Source organism: Monomorium pharaonis, chromosome 9 (assembly GCF_013373865.1).
Source record: "Monomorium pharaonis isolate MP-MQ-018 chromosome 9, ASM1337386v2, whole genome shotgun sequence".
NCBI lineage: Eukaryota > Metazoa > Arthropoda > Insecta > Hymenoptera > Formicidae > Monomorium > Monomorium pharaonis.
The window spans coordinates 702,992-720,179 of record NC_050475.1 but is presented as its reverse complement, the minus strand read 5'-3'; the positions used below and the strand labels follow the sequence as shown (position 1 = coordinate 720,179).

At 44.0% G+C, this 17,188-nt stretch overlaps 1 protein-coding gene across 1 annotated transcript; it reads left to right on the top strand.

Annotated features, from left to right (window-relative positions):
* Nucleotides 1-84: 84 nt before the first annotated feature.
* On the top strand, nt 85-16,554 carry LOC105828250 (ATP-binding cassette sub-family G member 8). Its single transcript, XM_012666494.3, has 8 exons — nt 85-434; nt 11,320-11,444; nt 11,984-12,249; nt 12,551-12,772; nt 12,958-13,243; nt 14,215-14,720; nt 14,883-15,349; nt 15,422-16,554. Exons 2-8 carry the CDS (start codon nt 11,332-11,334, stop codon nt 16,016-16,018), a joined length of 2,457 nt encoding a protein of 818 aa, XP_012521948.2. The 5' UTR covers nt 85-434; nt 11,320-11,331; the 3' UTR covers nt 16,019-16,554.
* Nucleotides 16,555-17,188: the final 634 nt, after the last annotated feature.

Genomic DNA, 17,188 nt, shown 5'->3' with positions numbered 1-17,188 from the left:
AGAGGGAAAACTCGTGGGGGCCTCGATGGGCTCCTCCGTCAGTGGTGGCGGCCAGCGTTCGAACAGGCAGGAGTCCGGCGAGTCGCGTGATACCTGGCGCTACGCTTCGATCGCGAGCCGACGAGGATAAGAAATCTCCCGGGGTAAGAAATCGACGAGGAGGACGAGGAGGAGGAGGAGGAGGACGACGACGACGACGACGACGACGAGAGAGAAAGATCGTTTTTCTTTCATCCCCGCGGAGGGTGACGACCCTCGCGCACGCGAGGGAAGTGCAAGATTCTTTTCTCTGTCACGCGAAGTGCGGGAAGTCCGATCGGCCGGCGATCGGCGGAGAAGGACGACGAACCGGAATGGAGAGGAGGAGGCAGCAGCGTCGTCGTCGTGACTCTACCGACTTCCAAGGTTGAAGGCCCAGCGCGAATACATAGCCGGTGAGTCATTGTCACGAAGATCAGAGCGCGCGGCAGCGCCTTCTCTCTCTTTCTCTCTCTCTCTCCCTCTCTGCCTCTCTCTCTCCCTCTGGTTTTTTCTCCTCTTCTTGTTGTGGACGCCAAGTCGCCTTCACGCATGTTCCGCGATTTTTTGAACGTGCTCGTAAAGCCTGGTTGACGCGATGGTCGACTAAATTTCGCGGATAGTTGAGTTTTGGATTTGGAACCAATTTCTCGACAATCTTCTTTATATTGGAAAATACCAGAGATAACTTTTTGTTTTATTTCACATTTCCTTCTTATGCTTATACCTTTTTTAATTCGATCAAAAAGAATGTGTAATAACTTTTAAGTAACATAATCTGAATATTTTTTTCTTTGTTTTATTACATTTCCTTTGTTTTAATATTCGCAAGCTAGCAAGAAAATTATTTTAAAAATTTTTATGCCATAGAGAAATACTTTATTATATTTAAAGACATACTTGCATACTTTTTGAGGTAACGGCATAATTAATCAAAGATAAAAGAATTTGTTGATAAGAGTCTCGTGGGCGTGTCTAATTATACGGTACGGTCTAATTATACGGAAAATGTCACGGTACTTTCCGAGACAAAAACGCACTCCAAAATTTTAAAATTCTTCGGAGTCTATAGAGCGGATCAACCACCTTCGAAAAAGTGGTAACATGACGCGATAGGGTTGTTAATCACCTGTTGCTTTCACTGTACCAGCGAGTCTTTCTTGTTATGCAAAATCAGATTCCCCGTCGTTGAACCGTGAATTAGAAGCTTGTATACAGCCTTAAATTGTTCCATATGCATTTTTTTCTCAAGGAAGGAAAACCCCGCTGACAAGCAATCCTCGAAAATGAAATGCGATCGTACAAGAATAAGACAATGTTAATTAAGTGACTCGATTGAGTTTGGTGAAAAAAAAAGTAAAATATATATAATAAAACACACAAATAATAGAAATAAAATAATAAAATAATAAAGTAATAAAACAGAAAAAAAATTGAGTTTTATAACATTAACTGATGATTAACAAGATAATTTGACTTTTATTACTAGAGATATAGCACAGTTTTTTTCCCATGCTGCCAAGTAGATAATTTTTATTGTGAAATAAAATACTTTACGTTGCAAAACGACGCAGCTCATTGTGTCGTATTTCGCCACAGTCTAAACTGCGGTAGCGTAGTTTTCTATCTATATGTGCGCGCGAAACCACCATTTCCACTCGCGTTACATACGAGGATAATGTTTTACTTTCCTGAGTGGGCGGTTTATTACTCGATTATATTGCAAACGTTGAAAGCATCCGATTTACCGTCGTTAGCGCTGAATCGCTGTCCGAGAGCTCTCTTTATCAGATTTCGCTGGAAAAAGTTATAATAATAGACTACATTTTTCTGCTCAAGTGCCTTAGCATCTATTTGAGCAATAGAAAAAAATATACCGGAACCGCCGGATATCCTTTCGACCTAGATCCTGCAATAAAACAGGAGTTTTCTTTCTATCCCCTTTTTAAAATAATAATTTCGCAAAAAAATACTATAATTCTTCTTTCAAGTTTTCTCTTTTATATCTAAATTAAAGAACAGTTTAGATAGTTACTTGCATTAAATTTTCACTCTGCCAGTTCAATCTAACTGCAATCCAAAGTGCAAGGTCTTCGATGCCTATAATATTTATGCCTTCTCGTCTCTCTTTCTCTCTCTCTCTCTCTCTCTTTCTTTAAAGATATAAATATCTTTATCTGCATTTCTCAAGACGTATTTCCTTTCATTTCCTTTAATAAAAAGCAAAAGCGTTCGCGCCGACCCGTTACTTCCTTCGCGCGTTTCCACATTAGCGTATGCAAGACCCGAGGCAATTGCAAGACGGAAAGGTGAGGGTTCAATCCTCGTCAATCCCCCCCCCCCCCGTTCACTTCGATCGGACACGCGTTGAATATATAATCGTATCGCGATTTTCATTAACGGTGACGACGGGCCCTCGGTACCTCAACGGAGTCACGCCGGAGACTTTAACGAGCGCATAGGAACGCTCTTCGACGCTTCCTCGCGCTGTGCTTCGAGTGATTTGCAATTTCAATTTGATCATCTCTTTTCGTTTTCCCATCCATTCGCTGGGGGGAGGTGGGAAGGAGAGGTAGAGCGATTGCCACGGCGAAGTATCGAAAAGTCCAGCAGCTCAGCACCTCGCTCCCATCCTGCATTCTCCAATGAAGCCTCACGTCCCGATAGTGCCCATCATCGCCTATAATGAAGTAGTAAAAGTACTATCGGCGGTATTCAGCCGTCGTGTCCAATTTTGTTATGATTGAACGCCGTGTGTTATCGGCAACACGGCAACGAAAATACTTTCTATCTGCATTCCGTTGATTAATATAATACTCGAATATCCGATATTAAACTGTACAAAAGATATTCTACTTTCAGCATCTATTTTCATACAGATGCCCGCATCTCGATTTCTTATTTTCCCGATCAAAATATATTTTCCATAATTAATCGCTCTAATTATTATGTGTCAGTCGAGTGATTTCTTTTCCCCTTTAATTCATCTTTCGCGCCGTTTCACACTAGGAAAAAACGTTAGAGGGGAAATGTACACGATCTCCTTTCCTAAAGTTGTAATCACTGAAATTACTGGCGTTTAATTAATCGAGATAATTAAGTATGAATGCGCGCACCGCGTTGGATCGTTCGAGATGCACGCGTGTCGTATGTAGGTCGGCGGGACGCGAGTTTTCGGGTAGACTTTCCATCGCGGTTTCCAACAGCGCGTGTATTGCGTGTACGGGTAATTATGGCTCAGTAACACTGTAACAATCCAGGCCATGGTGTGCTTTATTTAGGTACACGGACACGCGTTATACGTGCACGCTTCACTGGCGTACAACATGGCCATAGAAATCCAGTGCGTGGGATAGTCCCACAGTGGATTCTGGAGATCATGAAATCGAGATATTGCTTCCGCTCGCTGAGCGCCTCGAGAGCTACCCTCCCTCCCTCCCTTCCTGTTCTCCAAATAAGCGGAGACATTCCGCGCGTTACGTAGCGCGCTTCCAATTTTCACTTATCTACCGCAAATGCCATCATCCTCGCACGCGAGAAAAAAGACCGAGAGCAATCCAATTATGCGGCGTGAAAGACCGAAAGCAGTTTTCTTCTTCGCAGCTCGTTGAACGCTCTCTGTGCACTGATAGAAAAATATTTGGTGATATTTGTGACGATATTTTTGCATAGTAAAATAAGTCAGGAATATTATTTTTATAGTAATTATTACGGCAATATTAACAATAACCATGTGATATATGTATTTTAAAGCTGTATAATTTATAGTACAATTTTTTAATATAGTTGGCATCGCTATAAGTACATTATTATCACACTAATATTATTGTAATAGTACTATAAATATGGTATTCCTGACTATAATTGTTTTCTTATGTAATTACAGTCGCAAATATCACATAGGCTTCTATCAGCGCGGGTATCGCGCGCTGATTCAGATACACAGGTATACGTACTACGTGTCCGACGAGAGATATTAGACGTCACTTTCCGCCTGCTTTCGACATGCTCAGCCGCGCGCAATAGGCAGCGCACACGCGGGCATCCCGTTTTTCCGAGCGTATCATCGCCGGCCTTTACGAGGATACCTATACGTATCGCCGTACGTGCGGTGCACTTTCCTTCTCTCGCGTACTATGTATTAAATCGGCGATTCAGTTGCGCGCGCGGGCAAAAGCCGGGAAAAAGCGAACATGCGACCGGCGCGGCGCGGCGCGCGACGTTTAATAATGCCGGCGAATATCGCGAATAATACGCCATACCGGTCGTCGCTCGATACAACTGTTGCAGGAACGGGATATGCAAATGAACAGTTAACCGGGCCCCGCCGCGCGCGCGAGGCGGTTATCGGCCGTCGCAAAAAATCACGGTATTACGTAAATTGAAAAGGACGTAGGGGCACAATTGCGTGACACAATTCTGTCGCTTCTACATGCCGATATGCAGTCGCAATTACTCCAACATTTGCACACTCGATAAGTGCTCTGTTGAAATCAATTTTTGCCATATCTTGATAACGACGGATTTGTACCTGTTTGAGAGAAAAAAAATTGTAAAGTCGACGTCGTAAATTTCTTTTAAAAGACGCGTCGCGGATTGATTGCGGAATGAACTACTCGCGCGACTCTCCGGCGTGTTAATTCTTTTTTTTTTTTCTTCCTTGCGAGAGGTGTTGGCCAAGTCGTCGCGCGAAGACGCGAGTTGTCTCGCATCCGTAATCACGCGTGGGTTAAATCATTCCATGCACGATCGTGGGACCGTCAGGCAAGCGAACGAGGGAGCGAGCAAGGACTGCGTGCAGCGGGAACCATCACGTCCATTGTCACTGCGGAGGTGCAATCGCGCGAGAGCCTGGTGCAAAAACCCGCGGGGCTCTCTTTCTACCTTTCGTGTTGTATGCGGGTATTATATGTTGTATACGTTAAGTGCCGCTCATGCGGGAACGTTGTCTCATCATCGGTCGCCCGCGTCGCACGGTGACACGGTGACACCAGGTGAACTTAAGCCCCGTGCCTCGACTTAAGGAGGAGCTGTGCCACATCTAGAAATACATTCCTCCGTTGGCCCCAAACCTCGTAAATTCCTCATTAGAATTACAATCGTCTTATCGCTTCCCCACGTGTCTCCGTAGCTATCTTTATCTTCTATTAAATTATATCTCGTATTCTCGCGACATGAATTTATAATATTAGCGGAGTTCTTTGTATATATTGAGAAATTTAGAACGTCTGGTCACGTGCAGAATAAACCACCATAATATTCATAAATTATTTCAATATTATAGACGTGCGGGATGTCACAAAATTCGCGAATCAAAATATTATAGCGAGAAAGTTCTTGAAAAATTAAGTAAAATGATGGTAATTTTTTAGATGTAAGCATTTAAAGTTTTTCAATTTTTGTTTAAATGTAATCTCTAATTGATTAGCTTTAAACTATTACATTTTTAAAATTACTGTTTGAAATAAAATTTACAAACGACCATTTTGCTTAATTTTTCTTGCCACAGCATTCTGATTCGTGAATTTCGGGACACTCTGTACGTATATAAAAATACTGTGAATATATTAAGCTGCAGGCACCTGTGTAAAGGGATCTCGGTAATTCTTAAAAAATGAAAAGTAAAAAAAAAAGTTGCCGGTCGTTCGTGCGAAGAAAGAAGGATCTGCTGCTTGTCGAGCTTTGTGGACGCGTAATATACGCTGTGCCGTTATTTCTTGTCAGTTATAAAAATGTCAGCTGTTTGTGAACGTACGTACAGCGTACGCGAGGAGTCTCATAGCGACGATCCGTTGATCCGCTGGTGACTTCACCGACGAACACGTGTCGTATCTCGCGGTTCCCATTACGCGACGGCATCGCGGAAGGTATATCACGGCTATTTTTGCGGATGCGAATTTAATCTAACGCGCATCGTATGTCATAACATTCTGATCGTCCTCGATCATCCGACACTTGTCTCCCGCGGTAAAACTATGCGCGCGAGACTCACGTCCGCTTTGCGAACGAACCGGGGATCCTGTTACCCGTTCGCGACTCGAAAGGAAAGAAAAAATTAATCGCCTGTTCTGAAAAATTTAAAGCTTTCCCTCCCACCTTTCACGGAATATAATTGATTTTCGTTCTCTCGCGGGGAATCATTCGCAACTGCCGTCGAAACGACGCGTGATCCGCGCTCTGCGTGCAGCAGATCTCTTTTTTTTTTCTCTTTTTTTTTTCGATAAGATAACCGGCGTGCGATTTCAATCTCGCTGCCGGTTCTCACGGGGAGGAACGCTGGCATGAACGTTCCCGTATAGTATTCCTTTCTGAGCCAACTCCGGTTTCGAGGGACTCGCTGATGAGTCACTTCTAACGGGAAGTTCCGGGACGAGGGAGGAAGAAAAAAAAATTGTCATTCCATCAGCATCTGCGGTAGAGAACGCAGAAAACGCGCCTCCCGTGTGTATATCATCCGCGGTGTAATTCTAAGCCGCTCGCGCTGAAACGCGATTATGTAACCCCGGTGCATTCCCGGCCGACGTAAATGTAACATCTGCGCTGACGTGATATTAAATCGTCATAAGCGCCAGCACCTGTTACAGGAGTGTATTGCACAGGAGAATACTGTACAAGCTGGATACAGCGTGATCTCGATCGGTGCAGGTGGATGTTTAACGTCTGTCCCCTAAGGAATCTCACGATGAAACCTTGGAGATTTCAGGTTTTTAATACTCTAGAAAAAAATTTTGTCTTTTTGTGGTTAAACGACTTAATATTTTGGCCAGTGTAACTTGAGTAAAAATTATCTTTGCGTAACTGAATATCGACGGAAATAATTGAGAGATTTGATTAATTTAAAAATCGTTGAAGCAGATAGAATAGTTAATTGCAATTTTTAGTTACACGAAACGTAAAATTAGGGTTGCGAGCAATCCAAGTAATTTGATTACTTAATCGTAGGAATCAAAATAACTGTACCTTTCTTCCCCAGAGGGAACTTGAATGCCGAAGAATTTTGTGCAAAAGTATTTTTGTCGATATTGAGAAAAGACTCGTGGTCAGCTTACTTATGTCGTTATGACAATTCTGCAATATTACAACGTGGCAATCCGACAAGTGTCCTCGGCGTGCATTCGCCGGACACCCGATACGTTTTCGCACACGCGTGGAACTCGGAAACGCGAACGCGTACCGCAAACTGACACGTTCCGAGGACGAATTAAAACCTGTTGTTGCGCCGGAACGACGAGGCAGATGGCTTATGCGTACGGCAATTCTTGCCGCGTGCAATTCTTTCGCAGCCCGCTGTTCGATTTACATTACTCGTTCGAGAACAAGGTCGATCCTCCCTCCCTCTCGCCGGCGGGAAGAAGCGTCTTCGATTAATTTAATCGTCCCTCGAAAATCCGCGATGCACACGTATCCGCGCTCTCGCGAAACGCTGCAGGTATTGCGTTCGCCCCGAAATTCAATTAGGGCGATGCACGGAAGATTACAAGACGGGATTTGCTCTCCGTTGGGAGAATAATGAAGAACGTTAATTCACGAGATTGATGATGTTGTTCCTTTTATACCTGCAAGTAATCTCGCGTACTTGTGTACGTCGTAATAAAAGTGATACATCTGTCGAGTCGTTTCTATCTTCTGCCATCGTTCTCCCAAAGTCTTATCGAAGTACGTTTTATTTGCACGAACACGAAAGTATACGTATACTGGTCCGGTATCCATAAAGATTTTATCACGGCGTTTTATTTTATCATCGGTAACTGGACACTGCGGTGTCGAAACTGTTGATTAGGTTTACGATTGCGTTTTAAGTCCGATAAGCACATCCAGTTTGTAAAACTGAAAGTTATTGTATTATATAATTGTATTAAATGATTGACAAAAATATTATGAGGCATCAAGATATAATTCGATCGAGAAATAGCGTTTCCTATTACTTCTTGCATTTTTTTTTTGTTTTCCTGTCGTAGACGTGAATTTTAGCCTGGACGTTTTTCCGGAAGAGTTGCGCGTTCAAACAGCCGGTACGGAACGGATTTTGAAGTGTTTTGAAGTGAGGACGTACAACGTGTTCGCGAAAAGCCATTAAAAGCTGTCGTGCGCGGCAATGGCAGTGAAACAGGTGCTGCGCGCGGGTTTTTAGGTCGCGGGCACCACCGTTAAATGGGATGCTGCGCTCGCCTCCTTCGAGGCGTACACTTATACACGTGTCTTCCGTGTATGTACAAACGCCAGTGATATTTATCCCCGTGCGAGCGCCTCAAAACTTCCCCTTCCGACAACGGAATGACGAGCCTCCTGAGCCGGCTATTCGCTAGAGCACGACGCGACGTCGCGTCGCAACGCGGAACGCGGAAAGCAACAAATGCAATTAAACGACAAAAGTAGTAATTAATACAGTTGCGATTAAACGTGAGATTAAAACGCGGACGTTGATCTCGCGTACGGTTGAAACGGAGCATTCCGTAAAAGAAATGTAAGGCAAAAGTAATTGATGGACAATCGATATAAAACTTTCTTGAAACAGAACCTTCGGAATGTAAAAGGTAGAACAAATATAATAAAGTTAGATAAACAAAATACTTGCTGGAATATAAAAGACGGAATAAGAAAAATGTGCTACAATTATATTTAAATTGTTTAAAAACATTCTAAAGCGATTCGAGTCGATCTATTTTGGATGCGTCTTGCGTAAAGCTGTTTGTAACGTGAAGAAAAATCCTCCACGTTACACGTGTTACACGATTAAGAGAATTAAGGATAATTTAAGGATGCAAGAGAGACCTTGCGTACGGAGAAAGTCCGTGATGTATGTACGTAGCATCTAACGTGGCTATCACCGCCTACCGGGGCGCACTGGTGTGAAATATTATGCAAGAAAACGAGCGAGCATTTTAGATCCGCGGCCCGTAAAAGCAAGCGTTCCAGAATGCCGGTTAGGGGGTAAGCGAAAATACGGAAACCAGTTAGTTATCGATTTCCCGGTCCGTTTAGCAGGACCTCCTCTCTGGTAGCCCGGCGACCGCCAGGCTGACATTTTGCCCGCGCCGTTTTTCATAATTGCGTCATTAAACGTACTGTTATACGCTGTTACGATATTATTGCCACAGACGGTAATTTCCGGCATACGTGGCAATCACTGTCCCTATATCGCGATTCTTCACCGTGATCCGTCGGACCGCTATGTAAAGCTCGAATAAGCGTTCGCGCACGCAAGGAAGCCAGAGTTGCCATCAGATTCGGGAATTTTTCCCCAAATATGGCTTTTATTGTTATCACAAAGAATATTTTTGAGTGGACATAAAAATCTATGGAATTTTTGACCTTCCAAAAAAATATTCTTTGTGATAATAATAAAATCTACGTTTGAACCCAACTTGACAATTTTGCAAGAAGCAAGCAACAATCTTATAACTGACAATCTAATGGCGTTTTATCTCGGAGCGCAACGTGACATTTAGCGAGCCAGTAATTCCGGAGACTAATTTGCGAGTTTGTCAGTAATGCTTCAACGGTCGGGATATACAGAGAAATAAAAAATTATCTAGAAGCATGTGGAAGGAAACGTGAAAGTCCGTAGATATTTATAGAGGCTTTAACAATACAGGCGGACACAGCGGACAAGTATGCGCACCGTGACTTCATCACGCTGCTTCAGCAGTGCGGGGAGATGCACTCTCGGCCTGAAGTCTGCACGTTCCGTTCTTTACGGGCGATTGAGCAGCAAGAACAATTTGCTGCATCGCGATAAAATTCGACGAGGAGGCCATCCCCTTTTGTTCGCCGGCGGGAATTACGGGATACTACCTGCAGTTTTCTGTCTGTGAGAAGAATCCGTGGCGAGACTTGTCGAGGCGAAGCTAAATTCCGAGGAAGAAGTCAGAATTGTTGGGCGTATACGCATAAAGTACATTATACGATGTAAATTACATAAACTATCGTATTACGTGTCATCTGTGTAAACAATAATCTGTGGAACATAGAATTTAGATTTCAGAAAGAGCATAAATTATATTCCAATTATTAAACATTGTAGAGTCAGGTATATTAACAATAACCTACTTACTTTTTCTCTGTATTATGCTGATTAATTTATAATAATTTATATTGCTTATATTGTCTACATTAAAAAAGATTCATGTAAACATAACGTGAATAATCTATGTAGACGTGATATTGAAATTTAATTAAAGTTCTCACATTGTAATTTCATTAAAAAAATGGATAGCACGTTCGAGTATGTTTCTCTAATATAATAATTAGGACGAAGATAAGGGAAGCAAAATCTGATTTAGATTCCAACTATAGCTTTGCTACTTTGCTGTATTGCAATTTCTGTATCAGAGTCTTTTTCACCTAATACCGTATTATTTGACGATAAAGGGCTGTTTTCTTGCCTCTTGATTTTCTTGTCGCTGAAATCATATAGGCATAAATCCGTCGTGAAATCGCGTTGACGGATGCAGCTGCGTCCAGCTACGGGATATAGCCGGAGGTGACTGAGAACCACGTCGGTATACTATTCCGTATAATCGGCGCTTCTTTGAAATTACTAGGCGCTCGCTTGCGAGTCCAGATCATCGGCCGTGGGCACGTAGCCTCGCAGGACTTTCCAGGACGAGTCGGGCAGGCTACACGGCGGGGTACACGCGAAAAGAGATTCCTCCTAGCACGCGGGGGTACTTTAATAACAGCCTCCCGACGTGTTGCGCAATAAATCCGATCCCCGCGCGGACGTCCTTGTAGGGCGGTGGTGGCGATAAATTCATACCGGGGTCGGAGAGCCTTCCGCGCATGGAAAGCTCGTCCACGAAAGTTTCTTCGTAAAAATTTTCGATGTAATTTATTTTGCGCCAGCCGAGCGAACGTCTACCGGATGTTTTATGCGATCCTTCGGAGAAGAATATTACAACTTCCAAGGATACGCGAGAAGGAGACTTATCTTTCTAACAAAACTTTCTTCTCGTCCTTTCTCTTGTAATATATTTACACACCTGTCGACGTGTCGACGCTATTATCGATTATGATTCAGATGAAAGACACCCGTTCTCTCATTTGAAAATTGAGAAAAAAATGATCGCTTCGACTAATCGATTCGATCCGACAGAATAATTAGAAATCGAAATTGATAAGAGAGAGAGAGAGAGAGAGAGAGAGAGAGAGAGAGAGAGAGAGAGAGTTTTCCTTTCCCTCACTTTCCCCCTCGGCGGCGCTAAAGCGTGGGTAATTAAAATAAAAGGAGCGATGTTACTGTTTATCCTAAGATTAATTCGCGGAAATTTAACCGGTCGCATCTCTGCAATCTCTGTGCAGCCACCGGAAAATATGGGCTCGGAAGCCTGGGAGCTGGAGAGGAGGTACTCGGTGCCGGGGGCACTGGACACCAGGGGGCTGGAGCCGCCGGCCAGCGAGGATCTGCACGCATGGTCGATTTACAGGTGAACACTCGTAGTTAAAGTGCAAGCGTGTAATATTCCGCGTCGCGGTCCAATCTGCGAGCCTCACGAGCCGAAGGCGGAACGCCAAAGCGCCGTGTGCCGTGTCATCATCTTTTTTTTGCCGCGAAAGGAATTGCCGATCAGACTTGTTGATTTACAATAATGTACCGTGCACTTTCATGTATTACATCAACGGTATCATTATTGTTAAAAATATTAAATGTCAGTGAGATTATTATCAGTCGTGCGTGACTAAGGAAGATATAACGATCGTTAAAACGGGAAACGTTTGGTCCTTCGAGCTCCATGCCATTCTTCCAATCTTTTCCTTCTTGAATAATCCGGCGGACGAGGTTTAGAAAAAACGCAAATGGCTCTGCATGATAAAAATGCATTTCAGTCGTATAATTAACTCTCGCTCTAGCTCTCTCTCTCTCTTTTTCTCTCTCCCTCCTTTTCTCATCCCAATTAACTAAAGACGATCTCGCGCTGTATATAAAAAGCATGGAATGTGGACGCATTTATCCGCGATTCCGCAGGCAAAACCTGAACTCCGACTTCACGGATTCCGCGCTCGGCTCCGCCGAGAAGTCGCCGCTGCCGTACGGTAACTTCCAGCTGCGCGACTCCACGGTGCAGAGCATCCTGCGGCATCCGCGGTACGGGCCCAAGAGCCCGCTGGCCAGCAACTCGTACACGTACTTGAAATTCGGCCTGCCGCGCGTTCTGCCGCCCAGCTCGCGGAACCGCGACGGCTCCAGCGGCTACGACTCCAGCGAGGAAGGACGACGGGTCTCGCACGCAGGTAGTACAACTGGTGTTCTAAAAATAGTCCTCGATACACACGAACGTCGATCGCGCTCTTTCTGCCCGATTACTATTCCACCTTTCCTTCAATATTAATTACTAGTCCAACTTTAATCGATTTCTTATTCAAGCGGACTCTGGATATTTTTAGATGAATTGTTGGGAGAGCTAATTCTAAAAATTGTCCAAGTTATTATTATACATTCTTTTACAATTTTGCCATATTTTAATTCGGGTGGGCTGGATAAAATTAGAGATCGTCGTGATCGTGGTGCGAGTTCTGTTTCGACGTGCCGCAGGTGCTCCGGTACACACGACGTCGATCATGCGTTCGGCCAGAAGCGATCCGGACTTCAGGCACGTCCACGCGGTCCCGAGGGAGCCGGCGCATTCTCAGTTGACTGTCGCGAGGGAGCATCCGAGGCTAAGGAGCGCCAGCGAGGCTAATCTCTTGCACAGCGCGGTCAGGACCAATCGGCGACACAGCATCGCGCCGATCGATCCCGGATACGTAGCTCACGGTAAAAGAAAAGAGAATGGACGAACGCAAACAGCTTCTTGCCACTTTTTTTTGCTGATTGAACTCACGGAATTAATTGTAAAAGTCGATAAAGATCTTACGAAAGACCAAGATCGTTTAATTGAAGTGACTTTAAAATATATCTTCTAAAATTTCAATAAATCTCAGGAATCCCTCGTCTTACAGGGCACCACGGTATCCTGGCGCCGGAAGGTTACGCGCTGCCGTTGAGACCGATGCCGTGTCTGCAGCATCCTCACCTGCAGCTGCGAGGTGTGGAGGCGTCAGGCTCGGACGGGCTGCCACTTCTTCGGGGTATCACCCTCGAGGCCGGCGCCGCCGAGGTGCTGGCCATCATGGCGACCACCGAGAAGGAGGGCACGCAGATCGTCGAGACGATCGCGGGCAGGAGGCGTATAAAAAGGGGCGATATTCTGCTCAATGGAAGATCCGTATCGGCACGCAGCCTGAGGTACTTTCTAATCTCCCGGCCGCACGCGTACGCTTTTCTTGTAACGTGGCAGTGAACTAGCGAACGTGCTATGCGATTGGTCACGCTACTTTTGTGTAAGGAATTAACGCTTTTTCGTTAACTAAAGTGGACACGGAGGAAACGCAATTTTTTTCAATACAAAACCTTCAGTCGATTCCTCGAACGATATTCGATCAGTTGCACGAGAAATTATATGTAATATAGGTTTATAAAAAAAATGAAAATGATTAAACAAGATAAATATAAGAATAATTGCAGCGGCTATGATCCAAATAGACGAGGAACATTTAATTAATTGCGCGGCTAACGGTAACCGACATTAGCGAAACAGGCTGTAACTAGCGAACGCATTAGCATAGATTTTTCAAGTGGAGCTGAATAATAAGGTGAATAATGAGCCGTGCTATTCAATTATCGCTTCAATTGCCAACTTAATTGTTGCCTCATAGTTAATCTCGGACTACAACTTGTTTTCGTACTACTCGAACAATCTTCAGTTACATCATACATTTTAGAAGATATTGAATGCATAAAGAAGTATCAATTAACTCTCATTACACAATTATAAATAATACGCCAGAGTAGTACAAGGTATTCTCGTCATTTGAATTCCATATCTATTATTCTTCTATTAATTTGAATTATTTAATCTGGATATCTAATATATAGCCGAATAGATTATCTTTGATAATTTAAAATTATTCCTGAATATCTCTGAAGTTTCGATCTTATTCAAAATATCTTTTTCATTAAATAATTTATTTCATTCTTATTAATATTGTGATTAATCTATGAATTTACTCTTTCACAGATTTACATTGTCTCTTTCTTAATTCTCGATTACTGTGAACTTTACTACTTAAAAAAAAAACTTAAATTTATCGAATAAAGTGTGTCAACTCAGTCGACTTAGAAGAATCTAATTTTTAATGTTGTGACAACCAAAATAGATCTCGCGTCGCTTACCTACCCACGGAGAATGGCCTGAGTCCCGGGCTGACGGCTCAGCAGACCCTCAACTTCTACATGCTGCTGAGAGGCGGTCGCAATACCACCACGCTCGAGGCCGAGGCTATTCTGCAGGAGCTCGGCCTGGAGGCGACCAAGCACTGCCTGGTAAACACCTTGACGACCTCCGAGGCCCGACGATTGGCCCTCGCCTGCCGGCTGCTTCAGGACTCGCACATCATCGCCCTGGACAGACCCACGCACGGTCTGGACATCTTCGACGCGTTCTTCCTCGTCGAGTACCTGAGGCAGTGGGCCAACCGCGGTCAGCGTCTCGTCGTTCTTACTCTGCACCCGCCCACCTATGAGATCCTGACGATGGTGTCGAGGGTCACACTCACGTCCGGCGGTCGAATCATGTACTCCGGGCCCAGGAGAGACATGCTGCCATATTTCGCGCTCGCCGAGTTCCCCTGCCCGCCGTTCAAGAATCCGTCTGATTATTATCGTACGCAATAAATTTATTTTGAATTATTAGTCTCATGAATAAAACGTGACGAATATGTTCGAGAAGTTGTAAACAAAGTTATTTCAAAAAATAATTGTGTTCTTTATAATGTTTTTTTCTCGTAAAGATGAGAAACAGTTCTCCATTTTTCATCTTCCTCAGTTGATTTAGTAACGCTGGATGACCTGTCGGCGGAAGCGATGCTGGAGTCGTCGCAGAGGATAGAACATCTGGCGGAGCTGGCCAGAACGAGGCTACCTCCGATCAGTGATCCTGGACCACCCGGCGCACTTCCGCCCTCGATGTCCGGTCCCAATATATTTGTGCAATTCTACGCTCTACTGTTACGGACGCTCATCTACAGTCAACCGTGGGCGTTAACAAGACTGTTGCGGAAGGTCGTCATTTCCGCGTCGCTCAGTGTTCTACTCGGTGCAATATTCTGGGATGTCGCCAGCGAGTCGAATCTACATCTGCGAGATAGAATAGGCTATCATTACGCTAGTTTGGGCATCTTCTTCTGGCCCCTGAGCCTACTGGCGATGTGCGACGTGACCAACGGTAGGCCAAACGTGGAGCGGGACATCAGGGACGGGCTGTACGGCAGATTTATGTATATTCTCGTAGAGGTGAGTATCTTGAATTTCATCTTGATAAAGGGAGATGTATATAAAGAAAATGCAATTTCTTTTCGTTTCTAGGTCATCTGCAGTGTGGTATCCTGGTGCATAATCTACCTGATATATCTGGCGCCGGCGTATGCGATGTCAGGGCTGCATCTCGTGCCGGACGAGAACCTGACGTCGCTGTGGAACTACCTCGCGGTCGGCCTGCTGTACCTGATGCTGCAGCACTTTATCTGCACGTTCTTCGCGCACGTGTGCAAGTGGACCTACCTAGCGGCACTGTTCGCCGGCGTGGTGTTGGGCGAGATGACCCTGGCCGGCGGGGTGACCCTGCACCTGGACAATCTATCGTCGTGGTACCAGCAGATCAGCCCGATGCAGTGGTCGCTGTCGCTGCTGCTGCCGCGGCTACACCAAAGCGAGAGCGTGGCCAAGCTGGTCAATTGCAAGCCCAAGCAGATTCAACGGCAGGACATCATCATCCAGGCGGCGTGCGAGCCGCCCGACGGCGCGTTGGCCCTTCGCGAGATCGCCCTCGACAAGCTGAACGTACGGGGGGAATTTTGGCTGGGCATCGGAGTGGCCGTCGTCGCCGTGCTGATCATCTTCGGGTTCTTGTGCGTCAAGTACGCTACCCCGAGGAGGCCCAGAAGCGCCCCGAACAAACCTTGATACGCGGCACGTCGAGGAATCGTCATCGAGAGGTAGAATCGCGACCGTGCCACGAAGTCGACCTAGGTATTCGTGAGCTTTTCGTTTTCGGAGCGAGTCATAACGTCAATTGGCAAGATTCATTATTGTAGATTAATAATCATGTACCAGCCAGATATGAAACATTTCTGTTGCTAGCATCCTCGTGAATATCCTTTTGTCATCTGTAAGTTTTACATTTTATTCAACCTTAGCGTTTGTATCCTCGGGGATTTGATTCTGACAAAGAGATTTGGCAGAATCTACTTCGCTAATTCGAATCGCGCTCGTAAAGTCTCGTCAAGTGTCTGCTCCGTTGCGATTCTTTAAAGGAACGAACTTTAGGGACTCGCAGAGTAGACAGAGAGAGGCGGTATAGAGTACAAAGCTTAACGAGACGTTACTTTATCCCGTAAGGAGCTCGCTGTTTATAAACGACAAATAAACACGCTTAATACTTCGTATACTGCCCTAACTTTTATTGTAACCGTATGAAATAAACATTTTCACGAAAGGAACAATTTTGCACATTTCTCTAATTCACCTTTTAGAAATATTTAAAACTTGATTACATATTTATCATTATATAATTTTAGATCGCAGAAATTTTGCAACAATGTATTTATTTTGTTCTCTTAAATATGAGTGTTTATTGTTTTTGTCTGGATATAATTTTTGTAAATCTTTAAACTTTTATTTCAATATAAAAAGAGAATAACGAATAAAAAATTTTATAATTCATAAAATTTAAGAAAAGAAATTTTACATTGATATTATACATTCTGTATAAAACAAAAATTAAACTTTTAAACTGATCAAATTTGTCATCGAAATTCATTATTATAATGAAATTATTAAGTCGATACTCTGCAGCGAATGATATATTTTGTATAAAACGGTAATCAAACTTTCAGAAGCATTATTTCTGTCGGATATTTTAAAGCATGAAAATTATCTTGAAATCTATTTTTTATGAAATTAAATCGATACTTTGCAGAGAATTTTAGTACCAGCGGGTAGCACCGCGACAGCTTCCACAATATGATAACTGATTTGTTTCAGCGGGTCTCCGTGCGAAGGCTCCATCTAGAGATTGTAGCCGCCGATATTGAAGATATCTGTCGTGTAATTAATTTTAATTGGCAGGGAAAC